Source organism: Marmota flaviventris, chromosome 2 (assembly GCF_047511675.1).
Source record: "Marmota flaviventris isolate mMarFla1 chromosome 2, mMarFla1.hap1, whole genome shotgun sequence".
NCBI lineage: Eukaryota > Metazoa > Chordata > Mammalia > Rodentia > Sciuridae > Marmota > Marmota flaviventris.
The window spans coordinates 10,477,386-10,491,484 of record NC_092499.1 but is presented as its reverse complement, the minus strand read 5'-3'; the positions used below and the strand labels follow the sequence as shown (position 1 = coordinate 10,491,484).

General features: G+C 58.5%; 1 protein-coding gene across 7 annotated transcripts in view; it reads right to left on the bottom strand.

Annotated features, from left to right (window-relative positions):
• Nucleotides 1-14,099, bottom strand: part of Syne3 (spectrin repeat containing nuclear envelope family member 3) — an 87,243-nt gene that overhangs the window by 45,754 nt on the left and 27,390 nt on the right. For 4 of the 7 annotated variants that reach the window (XM_071607557.1, XM_027950912.2, XM_071607560.1 and 1 more), the window contains exons 2-5: nt 10,918-11,013; nt 10,184-10,322; nt 6,193-6,350; nt 755-927 (exon numbers count right to left, since the gene is read on the bottom strand). In XM_071607557.1, coding sequence (XP_071463658.1) covers nt 755-927; nt 6,193-6,350; nt 10,184-10,244 — 392 coding nt within the window. In that variant the 5' untranslated portion in view covers nt 10,245-10,322; nt 10,918-11,013. The remainder of the gene's footprint in view (nt 1-754; nt 928-6,192; nt 6,351-10,183; nt 10,323-10,917; nt 11,014-14,099) is intronic. The other 3 variants (XM_027950913.2, XM_071607558.1, XM_071607559.1) reach the window with 1 other exon arrangement.

The window sequence follows — 14,099 nt, the reverse complement described above, 5'->3', positions numbered from 1 at the left end:
CGTGAACTCTCAGCGTGAGCACGCCTCTCCACCGGCCTCAGGGGCCCCTGAGCCACATGCAGAACCCTCCCGTCTGTAAGGAGGACCTGGCCCTCTCGCTCCAGCCAGCAAACCTCAAGCCACCTTGTTGGGAATTTTGAGTGGGAGGGTTTGGAAGACAGCACCGAGCCTTGCCCTTGCCGTTGGTCATCCCTCCATCCCCCTAACCTTCAGGAGCACTTGGCGGCCCCCGTGACTGGAGGAAGTGCCTGTGGCTCAGAGGCTGGGGATGTGGCTCAGTGGTCAATCGCATGCCTGGCATTTATGAGGCCCTGGGTTCAATCCCAGCACCAAGAAAATAGGTGGTCAGGTAACTTTCCCAAGACCACACAGCAAGTACCGGGCTCCAGTGGAGGCCAGGTCTGTCTAGTCTCCGTCTCTCCTCTCCAACCCCTCCCCCACAAGCTGGGCTCCCTGGTGCAGGCAGAGCATGGGGCCAAAGCTGGCAGGCCAGGTCTTCTCGGGGGCTATCCTGGAGGGCGTACGCGTGAGCAGTCTACCAGGACTCGTTAGCAGACCTGGGGCTCCCCGTATCTACTATCATCATTAAGCTGGATACTAATGAGGAAGAGGCAGGCAGGCCGGGGCCGAACCCCCAAAGAACATCCTGTTCCAGGAATCCCAAGACTGAGAAATGCCCAGTTTCCAGGCCAGTGTGGTGGTGGCCAAGGAGGGTCGGCAGCCCTGGTGGGGTCCCCTGTCCTGGCTGCCCTACCTGTGACAGTGAGTCATATAGGTGACGGTCTCCTCCCACTGGGCCTTGATGTCCTTCAGCCGGGCCAGGATCTCCGGCTTCTGGTCCTCGGGGCAGCACGCCAGGAGCGCTTCGGCCGCCCGCAACACCACATCCACCTTCACACGCCCCTCGGGCTCCAGCTGACAGATTTTCTGTGGGCACAAAAGCCAGTTTCCCAGGGTTGGGCACACACAGACAGGCCCAGGCTCAAGAAGACAGTGGCTCGGAGCTGACAGCCCGGACCCTGGGGCTGGAGAGCGGGGCTCAGACCCCCACCCTGCACCCCTCCTCCGTGACCCTGGGTGACCCACTCCTGGCTCCCAGGGAGGAGAAGAGGGGGAGCCCGGCACTGCTGGCCCGTCCCTGGGAGTACGCAGGCCCACTGGGCCTGGTCTGTCCGACACCTCTCAGCCCCCCTGAGCTCCGTGATCTCATTTGTGAAATGGAGGTTTCTCACTCTGAGGTGGGTGACCACCGTGTGCCTCTCCAATTGTTTTTTCAGGACGAAAAGAGGAAACACATGCAGTCATGTCACAGACGGTCCTCTCAGGTCTGTTATGGGGGGCCAGCGTGGCCCAGGGGCCCAGTGCAGCCTCTGGAATCAGCAACCCTGTTTCCCACCAGGGCCGTGGTCCCACAGCCACTCCCACAGGTGACCAGTTGTGGCAGGGACACATAGCAGGTCTATATCTAGGAGACACAGGGGTCCCTGATGGGCCACTTTAACTCAGAGACACCTGGGGCCTTGCCAAGTGCCCTGAGATCCCCAGAGGCCTGAGCTGCTCCCACCAGCCCCCCTTGCTCCCCTGGCCTTGGGACCTGTCCTGCCTCCCAGCCTCCCAGCTCCTCCCTGCCTGTCACCTCTCCTGGGGGTGTCCCCTGCCTGGCTAACCTTATCTTGCATCAACTTCTTGGTGGCAGGAGGACCCAAAGGAATGTGCAAGGTCTGGCAAGGAGTGAGCCTCTGATTATTAACATTATTATTCTGATGCTCCAGGGCTGGCAAGTGTTGGTCTCTGGGTCAGACCAACACTGCGTTCCCACTCCACCCCCTGCTACTGTGGGACCCCTGTCACAGGACTTATGTCCTCTAGCCCACAGAGTGGGAGGTCACGGATAGGCCACCAGGGTGGCAGTGTGTCAGGAGCTAGAGGACCTCTGTCACCTGCTGTCACCACCTGCTGCTCGGTGGCTTTGTGCTTCCTGGAGTTGCTCATTTGCCTAACGCTCAGGCGCAGGCTCAGCTCCCAGCGGTCTCCCTGGGGCCAGCTGTCGGTTTCCCAGGCTGAGGTTCTGGGGCCTGGCTTCTCGGACCCTGTTCTGTGGCTGGAGTGTCGGTGCTGCCCCATCCGGCACCTTGGTCCTCCCTTCCTGTCCCAGGGCAGCACTAAGGACCCCTGCTTTGCCCACCTCATGTAGTAATTTAAAAGTCACAGCAAAGAAAGCAAACTGTTGAGCAAAGGGCACTGGCCCCAACCCCTCTTGATCCTCCTCAGGATGGTGACCGTGTAAAGGACGTCCCCACCCATGACACTAACTGAGCTGCTCCTGCAGGTGGCCTTTGTGTGCACAGGGGAGTGGGGTGGGGCACAGGTAGAGAGAAGCTGAGCAGGTGTCCCCAGAGGAAAGAGGTCTTATTTGGGATGTGGCAGGTCCCACAGGGCAGGGCTGCCGCAAGCAACCAGTACGGTCCCCTGCAACTGCTCAGTAGCAGGCAGCCATGTGGGGATGAAGAGGCCGGAGTGGTCAGTGCCCGATTGAAACCCCAGGGCTCCAGCCTCTTAACCCACTCCCCAGGTAGGCCGTTGCACATCACTCAGGAACAGGATTCCACAACAAGGCCAAGGACAAATGTCCTGCCATCTAGAGAGAGATTTGACTGGTTATTAATAAACCTCCTCAAGGATGTGGTGACTCCAACTCCCAGAATTTTCAGAGGGACCCCACATCCCCAGGCTTGCAAGACGGGCACGTTGGCAATCCCAGTCTTACAAATGAGGGCGCCCAGGCGGGCACAGGGGTGCATGACTGTAGTCCCAGCCACCGGGAGGCGGAGGCCAGGGATGGCGGAGGCCAGGAATTCCAGACGTGGGAGACCGAGATGCTCCTCCCTCTGCAGGCGAGTCCTCTGTGGCTCCCTGCAACAGGAGAGGAGCTGGCCGTCCCCGTGCAGAACACCAAGCCCCCCTGGCTTGAAGCACAGACACCTGCCCCGAAAAGTCAACACGTGGGGTGTTCCTGAGGGCCTGGGGCTGGGAGAAGCCCCGGGCTGTGGCTGAGCTGGGGACCAGATTTCCCACAGTCCACCCTGCCTTCCTCCCCTGCCCCATGGTATGCTCCTCCCCTGGTCCATCACCAGCAGAGGGTGGCCAGGAGCGCCTGGCCAGGGGTGCGCAGCCACCTGGGAAGGAGCCCTTGAGCCGCAGCCGTCAGTGTGGGCAAGGGGGGTGACGTGGGGATTGGAGTGGGGTTAACCAGGGTTTGAACGCAGCAAAGACCAGCTGAGCAGTGGGGCGCTGTGCTGGACAGTGGGGTCCCGCATGAACAAGATGAAGCCGGCACTTCCAGGCTGCAAACAAGAGCTCAAGTGACTGTGAAAAGGAACCATGAGGAAGCTCAAGGAGAGACCTGGGAATCCCCGAGGGCTTCCTGGAGGAGGCAGCATGGCTGCCAAGTCTTAGAGACAGGGTAGACCACTAGAGGGGGTCTGAGCAAGATATCTTTAGGGATGGGTGCATTTGGCTTTTGAAAGCCGAGTCCCAGGAAATGCTGGAATGTCCCTGACCAGAAAGGGGCCTAGAAGCCAGAGAGGGAGTCAAGGCCAGGAGTCCTGAAGTCCAGCAGGGTCTGGAGGCTGGGAGCCAGGAAGGAAGAGGACAAGACAGGGGGACGCTGGGAGGCGAGTTGGGAGCCCCAGGACCAGCTCGGCAAGGCTGGGCGGGGGGTGAACTGCACGAGGGCAAGGCCTGGAGCCAGCTGCCTCCACTGAGCAGCCAGAGAGGCCTTTGTCCTTGGCCTTCACGCTCCCTCCCTCCTGTAAGGCAGGGACTGTCACTGTCCCCAGGAGCAGGACAAAGGTCCTAGAGCTGGGGACACTCCCCAGGTGCCAGCCAGGGTAGGAGCTGGAGCCCAGGTGCAGGCCCAGAACCCAGGCCTCAGCCGCTGTGGGCAGCCCCTGTCCCCCCCCACCCACCGTCCCCCAGGCGCCAGGGACAGGGGGCGTTTCCTGTGTTCTCCCTCCCTCCTGCAGCGCAGGGCTGCGACCAGGCCTTGCTCATGCTGGGCAGCCTCGGCCCCCAGCCAGGCCCCGCACGCCCTGCGAGGGGTCTCATTTCCTGCAGCCTCTGGCAGCACAAGGCCAGCTGTCCCCTGCTCTACCTTGGGAAGACGAGGTTCCAGAAGGACCCCTCCTGGCCACACAGCTACCAAGGGTCAGAGGATTGGGACCCACGTGCAGGGCCCTGGTGCTCACAGAGGTCGGGAGGCAGGAGAGGGAGATTGGCCAGGAAAGACTGAGGGACAGGCACTCACTTCACTGCCCACTCAGACCAAGCCAAAGGGCACCGCCAGCAGAGGACCCCCAGGAGGCTACGGGAGGCAGCTGAGGTGGGAGAGCAGGGTCGTGTGGCAGGGGAGGCTTTGGATCCCAGGTGAAGATTGTTTGGTCTTTGCTGGGCAATGGGGAGCCATGGGAGGTTGCAGAGGAGGAGGGTACATCATGGGACCCGACTTCGGGAGGATCCCCACACGGGCTGTGTGGTCGCCCTGATGTTTGGTACCATTCCCTTAGGCCACAGACTCTGGACAATAGGGTGTGTCTCAGCCACCTCCACGCCCCAGGCCAGGGATGGCAGAAAGGGGCGGGGCTCTCGAGGGCTCTGTCAGGGAGGCTTTCCCCTGAATGATGATGAGAACAGAGAGCGAGACCAAGTGAAGGGGCTCTCCAGAGGCGCTTGGAGACTGGGCCCCCAGTTGCAGGATGCAGAAGGTGGCTCCTCCCTCTGCCACCTAAGCCAGACCTGGACTCTGAAAGGTGATGCAAATTCTTCATCTTTACTGTCCTCATCCAAAAAGGGCGACAATGTTCCAAATGAGGTATTTGCAACAAATGTACAGAATAAGAGGGAACCCAGACAGAAACCCACAGGATGGGGGTGGGGACTGCCAAAGCTAAGTGGGAGGTACAGGGTTTTGCCACAGGAAAAGGCAGGCCCTCCCCTTAATCAGAACCACTGACCGGGTGCAGCGGCAGCTACTGGGAATCCCAGTGCCTCGGAAGGCCCAGGCAGGAGGATTGCAAGTTAGAGGCCAGCCTGGGCAAATTAGTTAGAACCTGTCTCAAAATAGAAAAAGTTTAAATAGGGCTGAGGGTGTAGCTGAGTGGTAGTGGGCCTCTGGCTTCCCTCTCCAGTACCAACAGCAAAAGAAAAACAAAAACAAACAAAAAAATGTTAGGCCAAGTGCACTGGCTCATGCCTATCATCCCAGCTACTTGGGAGACTGAGGCAGGAGGATCACAAGTTCAAAGCCAGGCTCAGCAAAAGCGAGGTGCTAAGCAACTCAGTGAGACCCTGATTCTAAATAGAATACAAAATAGGGCTGGGGATGTGGCTCAGTGGTAAATTAGAATTATGATATTTCCAAATGACATGACCCCAGAGGTGTTTAAGTCAACTACTTCACTTAAAGAAAGGAAAACTGAGGCCCAGAGAGGGATAGGGACTTTGCAGACGCCACACAGCAGTCTAACATCATCATAGAAATTACAATGCCAGTCTCTGAATCTTGGTTTGATGTTCTTTGCTCTTGTCCCTTGGGTAGCCCACCCTCAGACCAGGGCACCAGGATGCCAGTTCAGGCACTGGCACCAACACTTCTGCTTAGTTCTCTGTGGACCCAGGCCCTGCTGTGCCCCAGTGGTGGTGGACAGTGCCCAGCGCTGGAGAGATCAGGTCATCGTTTCTGTCACTGGACAGAGCTCCCTCCCCATCCTGCTAAAGGCAGACCTGGCCCACCCAGACCCTCCTCACAGAGGCTGGGAAGAGGCAAGGGCCAGCGGAGTGGGGTCCACCTAGCTGCTCAGCTAGGACCACAGGAAAAGAGGGCAGGCTCCAGTCCCTTACTCCCAACATGTGCCCAAAGAGCAGCAGCAACGTCTACCGTGGGACTCGCCGGAAATAGACTCTCAGCCCTGCGCCCGCCCCCGGCCAGAGTCTGCATTGCAACCCAATGTCACGCAGGCCAGAGCGTGACAACGCAGGCTAGAGTGTGACAGCGCAGGCCAGAGTGTGACAGCGCGGGCCAGAGCGTGACAGCACAGACTGGCCTCCCCCGCCACCTAACAGGCCGGAAGCCTGATGTCTACGGGGAGGGACACGCCAAGGCCGCAGAGCCACCGGGGCCAGCACTCCACGTACCTCGGTCTCCTGCAGCCTGGCCTCCAGGGCGGCGCGGGGCCCGCGGGTGTCGTCGTTGACCCGCAGCTGCTCCTGCACGGCCGCCATCCAGGCCTCGGCGTCCTCCACGCTGCGGTCGAAGCCCTCCTGGGGCTGCTGAGTCATGGCACCTTCGGGGGCTGAGGAAGGACAGAGGAGGTCAGGAAGGTACAGGGGCCGCGTCCCGCCACCGGCACCCCAGAGCCCCTGGCTGCTCCCATTGGGCCACGCAGCCCCGCGGGGCCAGCCGTCAAGCAGGCGCTGGGGCCGCAGGGTCCGGGCTGGCAAAGCCCCACTGGCCTCGGCCCCCGCTGCCCTCTCGGCCAGCTCTGACTCAAGCGGCTCTCTCCTATGGCTCGAGGGCGGGGACCCTCCAAGAGGGGGTCCTGAAGCTCACCATCTGGACGCCTGAGCCCCAGATCTTGATTGAGTGGGTCAAAGAGCCCTCGGCCTCGGAGTCGCAAGGCTTCCCCCTCCATGAACAGCCCAGGCTGGGGACAGCCAGGGGCTGTGTGTTGTCCCTACTTCTCACCACCAGGGTCCCCGGCCGTCACTGATTTCCACCCCGACCCCTGTTGGCACACCTGGCAGCGACGGCAACCGGCTGACCGGAGACGCAGCCGTGAGCTCCTCTGCCTTAGGTGGCACCTGCCCGCTGGCCCAGGCCACCCATCCAAACTACCCCCTTGCCGGACTGACACTCCTGGCCTGGCCTTAGCTGCAGAGGCAAAGTCTCAGGTTTTCTCACAGGGATTTCTTAAAACCCTGGGAAGCCCCAAACTCTTCTCCGACGTCGCAGTCTTCGTTATCTGTTGATGGTTCGTCTAACCTGCTTTGGATTAAAGCTATTTATATCTGCATTGTAGGATTATGTCTGGCTTACCCTCCAGCCTCCCATGATGCCTTGCACGGAGTGAGCCCAAAGTTGTTAGATAGAGAAACACAGAATGGGTATCGAGCGTAACACAGCAAAACCCTCACCACGCCATTATCTACCGTGGCAAGGTAGGACAGAGCCAGGAACAGCCCACGTGCCCAGTGACTGAGGATGAGTTCATTACATGGTGGTCTATCCGTACTTGACAATATTATGTAACCACCCAAACCTACGCTCACAGTGAACTTGCAGAAGAGAATGTAGAGGCTGTCACAATACCAGAACATGAGGCAAGGTTAAATATTTGGTAGTTACAACTCTACACCTTCTAAGGCAAAATGAAACATTAACTGGGTGCAATGGCACACATCTATAATTCCAGTGACTTGAGAGGTTGAGGCAGGAGGATTGCAAAGGTTGAGGCTAGCCTCAGCAACTTAGGGAGACCCTGTCTCGAAATAAAAAAGAAAAAGGGCAGGGGATGTAGGTCAGTGGTAAAGCGCCCCTGGGCTCAGTCCCCAGGATTAAGAGAGAAAGAAAGAAAGTGTGTGTGCTTTGGGGGGCGAGGATCAGCAACCACTTCTACCCAAAGGAAAACATGGGGACATCTCCGTGTCAGAGGGTCCCTGTGACTGAATGGGAGCCGGGGTAGGGGCAGAGGTGGCCCACCACCCCAGGCCTGGCCCTGGCCGTCTCCAGGATTTTCTCCCCTGGCATGGGAACAGCACTGTGGCCTCAGAGGCCACGTGGTTGGGACACCTCTCTGCGGTCGGTGGGACCACCGCTGAAGTACTTTCCCTCATTTTCCCACTCAGGCCCTTTGTGAATTTTCCAGAAGGGCCGTGGTCACCCAGTTTTCTGAAGAACCTGGCTGAGTGCCGTGGCCTTCTCCTCTGAGGGGGTTGGTTGCTCAACCAGCCCTTGCTGGGCGCCAGCCCCAGGCTGCGAGGGTGGAGAGCTTCAAGGAGGACATTGTAGGACAAAGGCAGCAGGGGAGGGGTGCGGGGGCGAGGCAGGGCGGGCTGCAGTGGGCTGCGCTCTGGGAACTGGGCCCGTGTGTTGTTTTTGTTTTTCTTCCAGAGCTGTCTTGATTTGATTTTTTTTTTTCAAACAATTTAACGCACCCAGCACCACGCCCAGGCTTTGCTTCTTTTGAAAAGCACATCAGACAGTGAGGACAACTCATGGTCCCCAACCGTGGTCTAGGGGGTGTCTTGCCTGGCTTCCAAAGGTTCACTTTTGTTTTTTATAAAGCAAGGGACAGAAAGGCATCTCTGGGCTCTCAGAGGCCAGGGTGGGGGAGCGCCTCTAATCATCTCAAGGCGGAGGGTTGGGTGACTCCCCGGCTGGAAGTGCCCAGGGCCCGTGTGGCTTGGTAGTGTGGAGACAGGGGGTGCATCAAATGGGGCACAGGGGCCTGATGCTGGGCTCTGTTGAGCCTCGGACGGAACCAGCGCTGGGCTAGGGAGCTGCAGGTGGTGCTGGGAGACCCGGGCCTCTTGGGCACGTCTGCCAAGCCATTTTGTTTCAGCTCAGTTCAACACTAGAAATGTGACAGCTCGGAGCTGCACCAGAGGCCAGGACCACAGCGGCAAATAGGCATGACCCGTCCCGGCTGCAAGGGAGCTCTCGGGTGGCCGCAGGTGGAAAAGCCACCAGGCGGGTAAGGACGCTCCTGACCTTTCCTCCTCAGAAAAACCGGTTTTAAATGCCAAAAATAAAAGACAAAGAATTAGAGAACCAATTGCATCAAAACCTAGTCACCAAATATTAAAAATCAAATCCACGAGATGCACGCACAGCGGTGCCCCTTTCTGGATGCACTAAGTCACAAGATCTAACCGAGGGCCTCTAAGTTATAACTGTGCAATAGCATTGAGCACAAATGACACTTGGAGATCCCTGCAGCAACCACAACGCAACCTAAAAATACATGTGCCCAGTTCCAGGCACTGTGACTCCCGGGGCCGCGGCTTGGCTCTGCCTCCTGCAGCTGCAGGAACACCGTCAGTTGGGTGTGGCAGGAGGTTGTTGGCTCCTGTCCAGGTTCACGGGTCCCGAGATTCTAGCCAGGGGAGGGTCTTTTGTTGGTTGTTGTTGTTGCTGGGGTTGGAACCCAAGGCCTCCTGCGTGCCAGGCAAGCGCTCTACCCCACCCCACCCCACCCAGGAGTCCTGCTCTCAGCTCCCCATCACCAACGGAGAGGAGCAACTGCACTAGGATGTATGGACAAACAGCTCCACGAAAGCCCATCTGGAGAGACGCTCCCCACACTAGGACCCCTGGAGGCTCACCAGGGAGCCCCCCGCCGCGCTGGTCATTTGTGGAAGCCAAGGTCGGCGATAGAGGCCTCTGGGTGGAGGCCTGTGACAAAACCAAGTGGGGAGGCCCTGAAGAGCCCTGTGCCTAGCGGGGGGGGGCCACGAGCACATCCTCTGACAGAGGACGGAGAGCTGACCTCAGTGAACCCAAGCGCACTCCTGGCCTCATCCTGCGCTCCCGGGGACAGCCCTAGGAGCGTCCAATACAGCCCTCTGCAGCTGGGCCACCAGCATCTGAGCCACCTGGTCTTCCACTGCCCCCACCAGCCCTCAGCCAGCCTGTCACTGGCCCTGCCCCATCTCTTGTCCTCCTCCCTGACCCCACGGAGACCCCTGCCCTCGATGACCCCGTCCTCAATGATATTGCTGGGGTGGGGGGAGAGGGTCCTGCTCAATGCCCAGGAAGAATTGAGATGGGGCAAGCAGGGGGCTTTGGATTTGGAGTCTGGATAGTTCCCTGAGCAAGTGCCTGTCCCTCTGGGCCTCAGTGTCCCCATCTGTATGCGGTGAGTGTCTGAGTGTCGAATTGTGCTAAGGTTTGCATGTGACTTGTCCCCAGTGAAATTCATGTTGGCATTGATTCCCACTATAAGGGGGGTTGTGGGGTGGTGGCAACTCTAAGGGGTGATCAGGTTGTTACGAAGGACTAACCCTCTGCTGCGGCACTCGGCTGCTTCTCTTGGGAGTGAGTTCTCGCTCTCTGGGACGAGGCTAGTTACCATGGGAGTGGGTGGTACACGGCGAGGTTGCCCTTGCGTTTCTCTTCTGCACGCACCTGCTTGCCCTTTCGCTTCCCACCATGAATTAGAGCAGCACGAGGTCCTCACTGCTGCCATGTTCTTGGACTTTCAGCCTCCACAACCGTCAGCCCAAATAAACCTCTATTCTTCATAAGTCTGCCGGTCTCAGGTATTCTGTTATAGCAACAAAGAAATGGACCAGGAGTCCCTGAGGGATTTCTGAGGTTGTGACCGAGGCCCCTGTGAGCCAGGACAAGCCCAGCCACACACCAGGCCTGGGGACAAACCACTGCCCTCAGACTGTCAGTCACTTTTGTCCTTTGCTCCCTTTGTCTGCTCACGAGACCCTCCCCAGCCAGCCCAGAGAACTGCTTCTGCCTCACTGCACCCCACAAAGCGGCTGAGGAAAGCCCGCCTCCCACAGCTCCCATTTCTCGCAGCCCCTGGGCATTCCTTGAATCACATCCAAGGTAGAATGGCCAGGGGACACTTTCCATGCAGGGGACACACTTCCATGGCATCTGTGGCTGTGGATGGCTGCATGGGCCTCACGCATGCTCTGCTGCATATTGGTTCCCTGGCTCCGTGAAAAATGTGAGAGCCATCCTTGGCCTGCTGAGTGGACAAGAGCCGGCCACCAGCTGGGCCAGGACCGCGGGCTGTAGCTACCAACTCCTGTGCAGATGGCCCAAGGCGCCAACCCACAACTTCAGGACACCACTGCTCCCCCAAGCTGGCGGCATGTGGTCTGGGGTAGGGCAGGCCTCACAGGTGGAAGGACCGGATGGTCCGCCGCCCAGGCCTCATGGTTCACTGGCTGCAGGACATCTCGCCACTCGACCCCTCTGGGTATCCATCTCCTCACCTGGAAAATGAGTAACACCTACTGTGATCCAGGAAACCACCCCGTGGGCGGCTCCCAGAGCACCCTCCACAGGCGGACGCTGCTCCTTCCTCCCTGAACACCACGAGTGTTGGGTAGAGGGTCTCCCCTCTCAGGACTGGCAGCCAGACAGCAGCCCTTGACCACCCGGGGGCTCTAGGACAGCAAGGGGCCCGCCGGCCGCTAGACTAGTGGACTGCAGCCACACAGCGTGCCAGGGGCTGCGAGTGGAGACACAGGTGTGTGGCCTCACAGGACCACCTGTTCACTAAGGGACACGGACGTGTGGTCAGGTGGTCAGAGCACAGGCTGAGGCGGGCCTTGAGAGACAGGCCTGGGGACCACAAAGGGGGGGCTACTGGGGGCTCAGGAAGCAGCTGAGGGGCGGGGTGCTGCCTGTGAGGCAAAGGAGAGGGGCCCGCAGCTCCCTGGGGGGGGGGGGGGGAGAGGAGGGGCGATGGCAAAAGCCGGGATGGGGGCGTGAGGGCCAGGTCAGAGTCTCTCAGCAGCTGCGTCCAGGAGCTGGACTTGACCCTCAGGGCAACGGGAACCAGCAGGAGTTTTGGTATGGGGACAACAGCTTCAGGCGATGGCCAGGGTTCACGGGGATGGACACACGGGGCTGGCTGAGCCTGGGAACAGTGCAGATGGCCGCTGCGCAGGGCCAGGACAAGGGAAGGCCACGGAGCACGACCCTGTCTCTCTGTGGGGAGGGAGGACTCTCATCTTTAAGTTGGTTAAGGAGATGGCATTTTAAAAGGGACCCCGTTCACAGCAGCCATGAAGAACTCGGGGAGGGGAGCTCGAACCGAAGGAAAGGACAGGGACAGGCAGGTGCTGGTTACCCCAGGGGACCGCACACCTCGGATCCAAGGCTCCCTGTACTGAAGCAGCGGCTGTGCCCCATAGACAGGCAGCTACTGCGGGCTAATTAAAAAGAAGACGTCCAACTAATCAGTAATGCCTTTGAAGAATCTGGTTGATTCCAAATCTATTTAAAACAAGTTACATTTGTAGAAATTTTTCAAAATCATGTAGAATCTTCTCCCTCTAGTTTCTGACTACTCTTTTTTGTGCATCTGTAGATGCCCTTTAAACAGTCTTCTAACAGGCTATTCAAGATTTTCACATAGGTTTCAGTTCTTGACACATCGGACAAATATTTCCTTACCTTGTTTTATTACATAAAGAAATGTTTAACAGGTCACAATCACATTCGTGTGTGTGATATATTTGTTCCCACATTATGTTAATCATTTTGTGGTATTATTTTTTAATGTTTAGTACTCTAATCCATCTAGAATTAATTTTGTTGCACTTAATAAGAAAAGAAAGTAACCTCAAAAGTAAAAATAATGATAATAATAAAGAACTATGCATTTTGTAAGCATTTCTAAGCAGCATTTCAGCAAGAAAAAGTGCTTGGGTGAAAATGAATAAATAAAGCTGCTTCTATTTCTAGGCCTCTGGAGGGGGAAGGTCTCCGGAAAGGGGCAGCAAGGGGTGGGCTCTGGGTGTGTCTCTCAGCTGTCTGTCGGGGCAGCAAGGGGGCCTCCGAGAGGACACTGACCACTGTGGTCCAGGCAAGTGCAGCCTGTGGAAGAGACAGAGAGGGTACAGCCTTGGGTCTCAGTGGCCATGTGGCCATCACAAATGGCATCCAGAAGAGGAGTATTTTTTTTTTTTCTCTTTTTTTCTTGAGGTAGAAGACCCAGGTTGGGGCAGGTGACAGGGTAGACCAGAAACAGATTAAGGACTTAAAACCTGGGCCAGAGCCGTTGGCTGGGAAGGCGGAGCAGCCCGTAGGAAGGTGGCCAAGGCCCTGGGCACAGCTGGAGACAGCCTGTCCGGAACGCTGCGAGGGTGCATTGTGGGAGAGGTCAGGAAGCTTCCAGAACCTGAGTGCCAGGTCTGAGCCATCTCCTCAAAAAGGGGACCTTAATGAGAGCCACAGGGAAGGCTGACTGAGGAGGCTGAGCTGTCACAGAGAAGTGAGGTTGACAGAGGGGGCGGGCAACCAGACGCAGACTGCAGACGCGGCCAACCACGAACTACGGCCAGGGGGAGGGGGCCTCGGTTCGTGGAATAACCAAGTGGCTGCATTACGTCAGGAGTTTGCAAAGCCCCCACTGGGTCTCCACACCCCGTTGGTGAGGATGGTCCCTCCATCCTTGGACTTGGCCTTGTGGCAGGGGCCTTGGTAGAACCTCCTCCGCCCCACACAGGGTAGCGGAGCATCTTCCTCTCAGACGTAGGCGCCAGTGGGGCAGGCCAGGAGAGCTCCTGCTTGTAGACAGCAGCTCGGGGACAGTACAGGGACGGGGAGCCTGCAGGCCAGAGCCACTTGAGGCAGCACTAAGACTGGAGCCTCCTTCTGCTGGTTCCAAAGCCCCAGTTTGACTCACGGATCACCTGCCTCCCAGGTGAGGCCCAGCTCCACCCGCCAGCGGGGCACCAGGCACAACCGCCCAGGAGGACAGCAGCCCTGGATCAGCTGGGGTCCAGAGAGGCGGAGTGACCCACTGAGTCCTGCTACAAACCAGGGGAATGGCATGCAGGGGAAGGAGCCGAGGAGCTACCAGAGGCAAAGGGATCCTGGGTCCGGGGCCACCGAGCGCAGAACAGGAGGCCCCACCCAGGATGGCGAGGCTGTGGGAGGAAGCCCCAGCCTTGTCCTTGCCTGGGCCCTGTGGCCTTAGCTCGGGCTCAGCCTGAAGCCAGCACCAAGGAGCCTGTGCCACACAGCCTGCAGGGTGCACTTCTGACTGTGGGTGGAGCAGGGGACAGGGAGGAATGGATGTGAGCTCCCAGGCTACAGCCTGCCCATCAGAGACCACAGAAGAAGGACACTTGTCCCAGGCCCAAGAACAAATGGTCAAGTTGCAATGTGGCCTGCAGAGGACCATCCTAGCAGGAAAGACCGGGCATTTGGCACTGATAGAAAGGCTGGCACTGGCCTCCTGCCAGCTCAGCACCATGGATGGCCACTGGGAACCAGCGCCCTAACCCCAGGGTCAGTGGTTAGAGCTTCTCCTCTGCCTTCCCTTTCTTCCCAGGCCCTAGGAGGC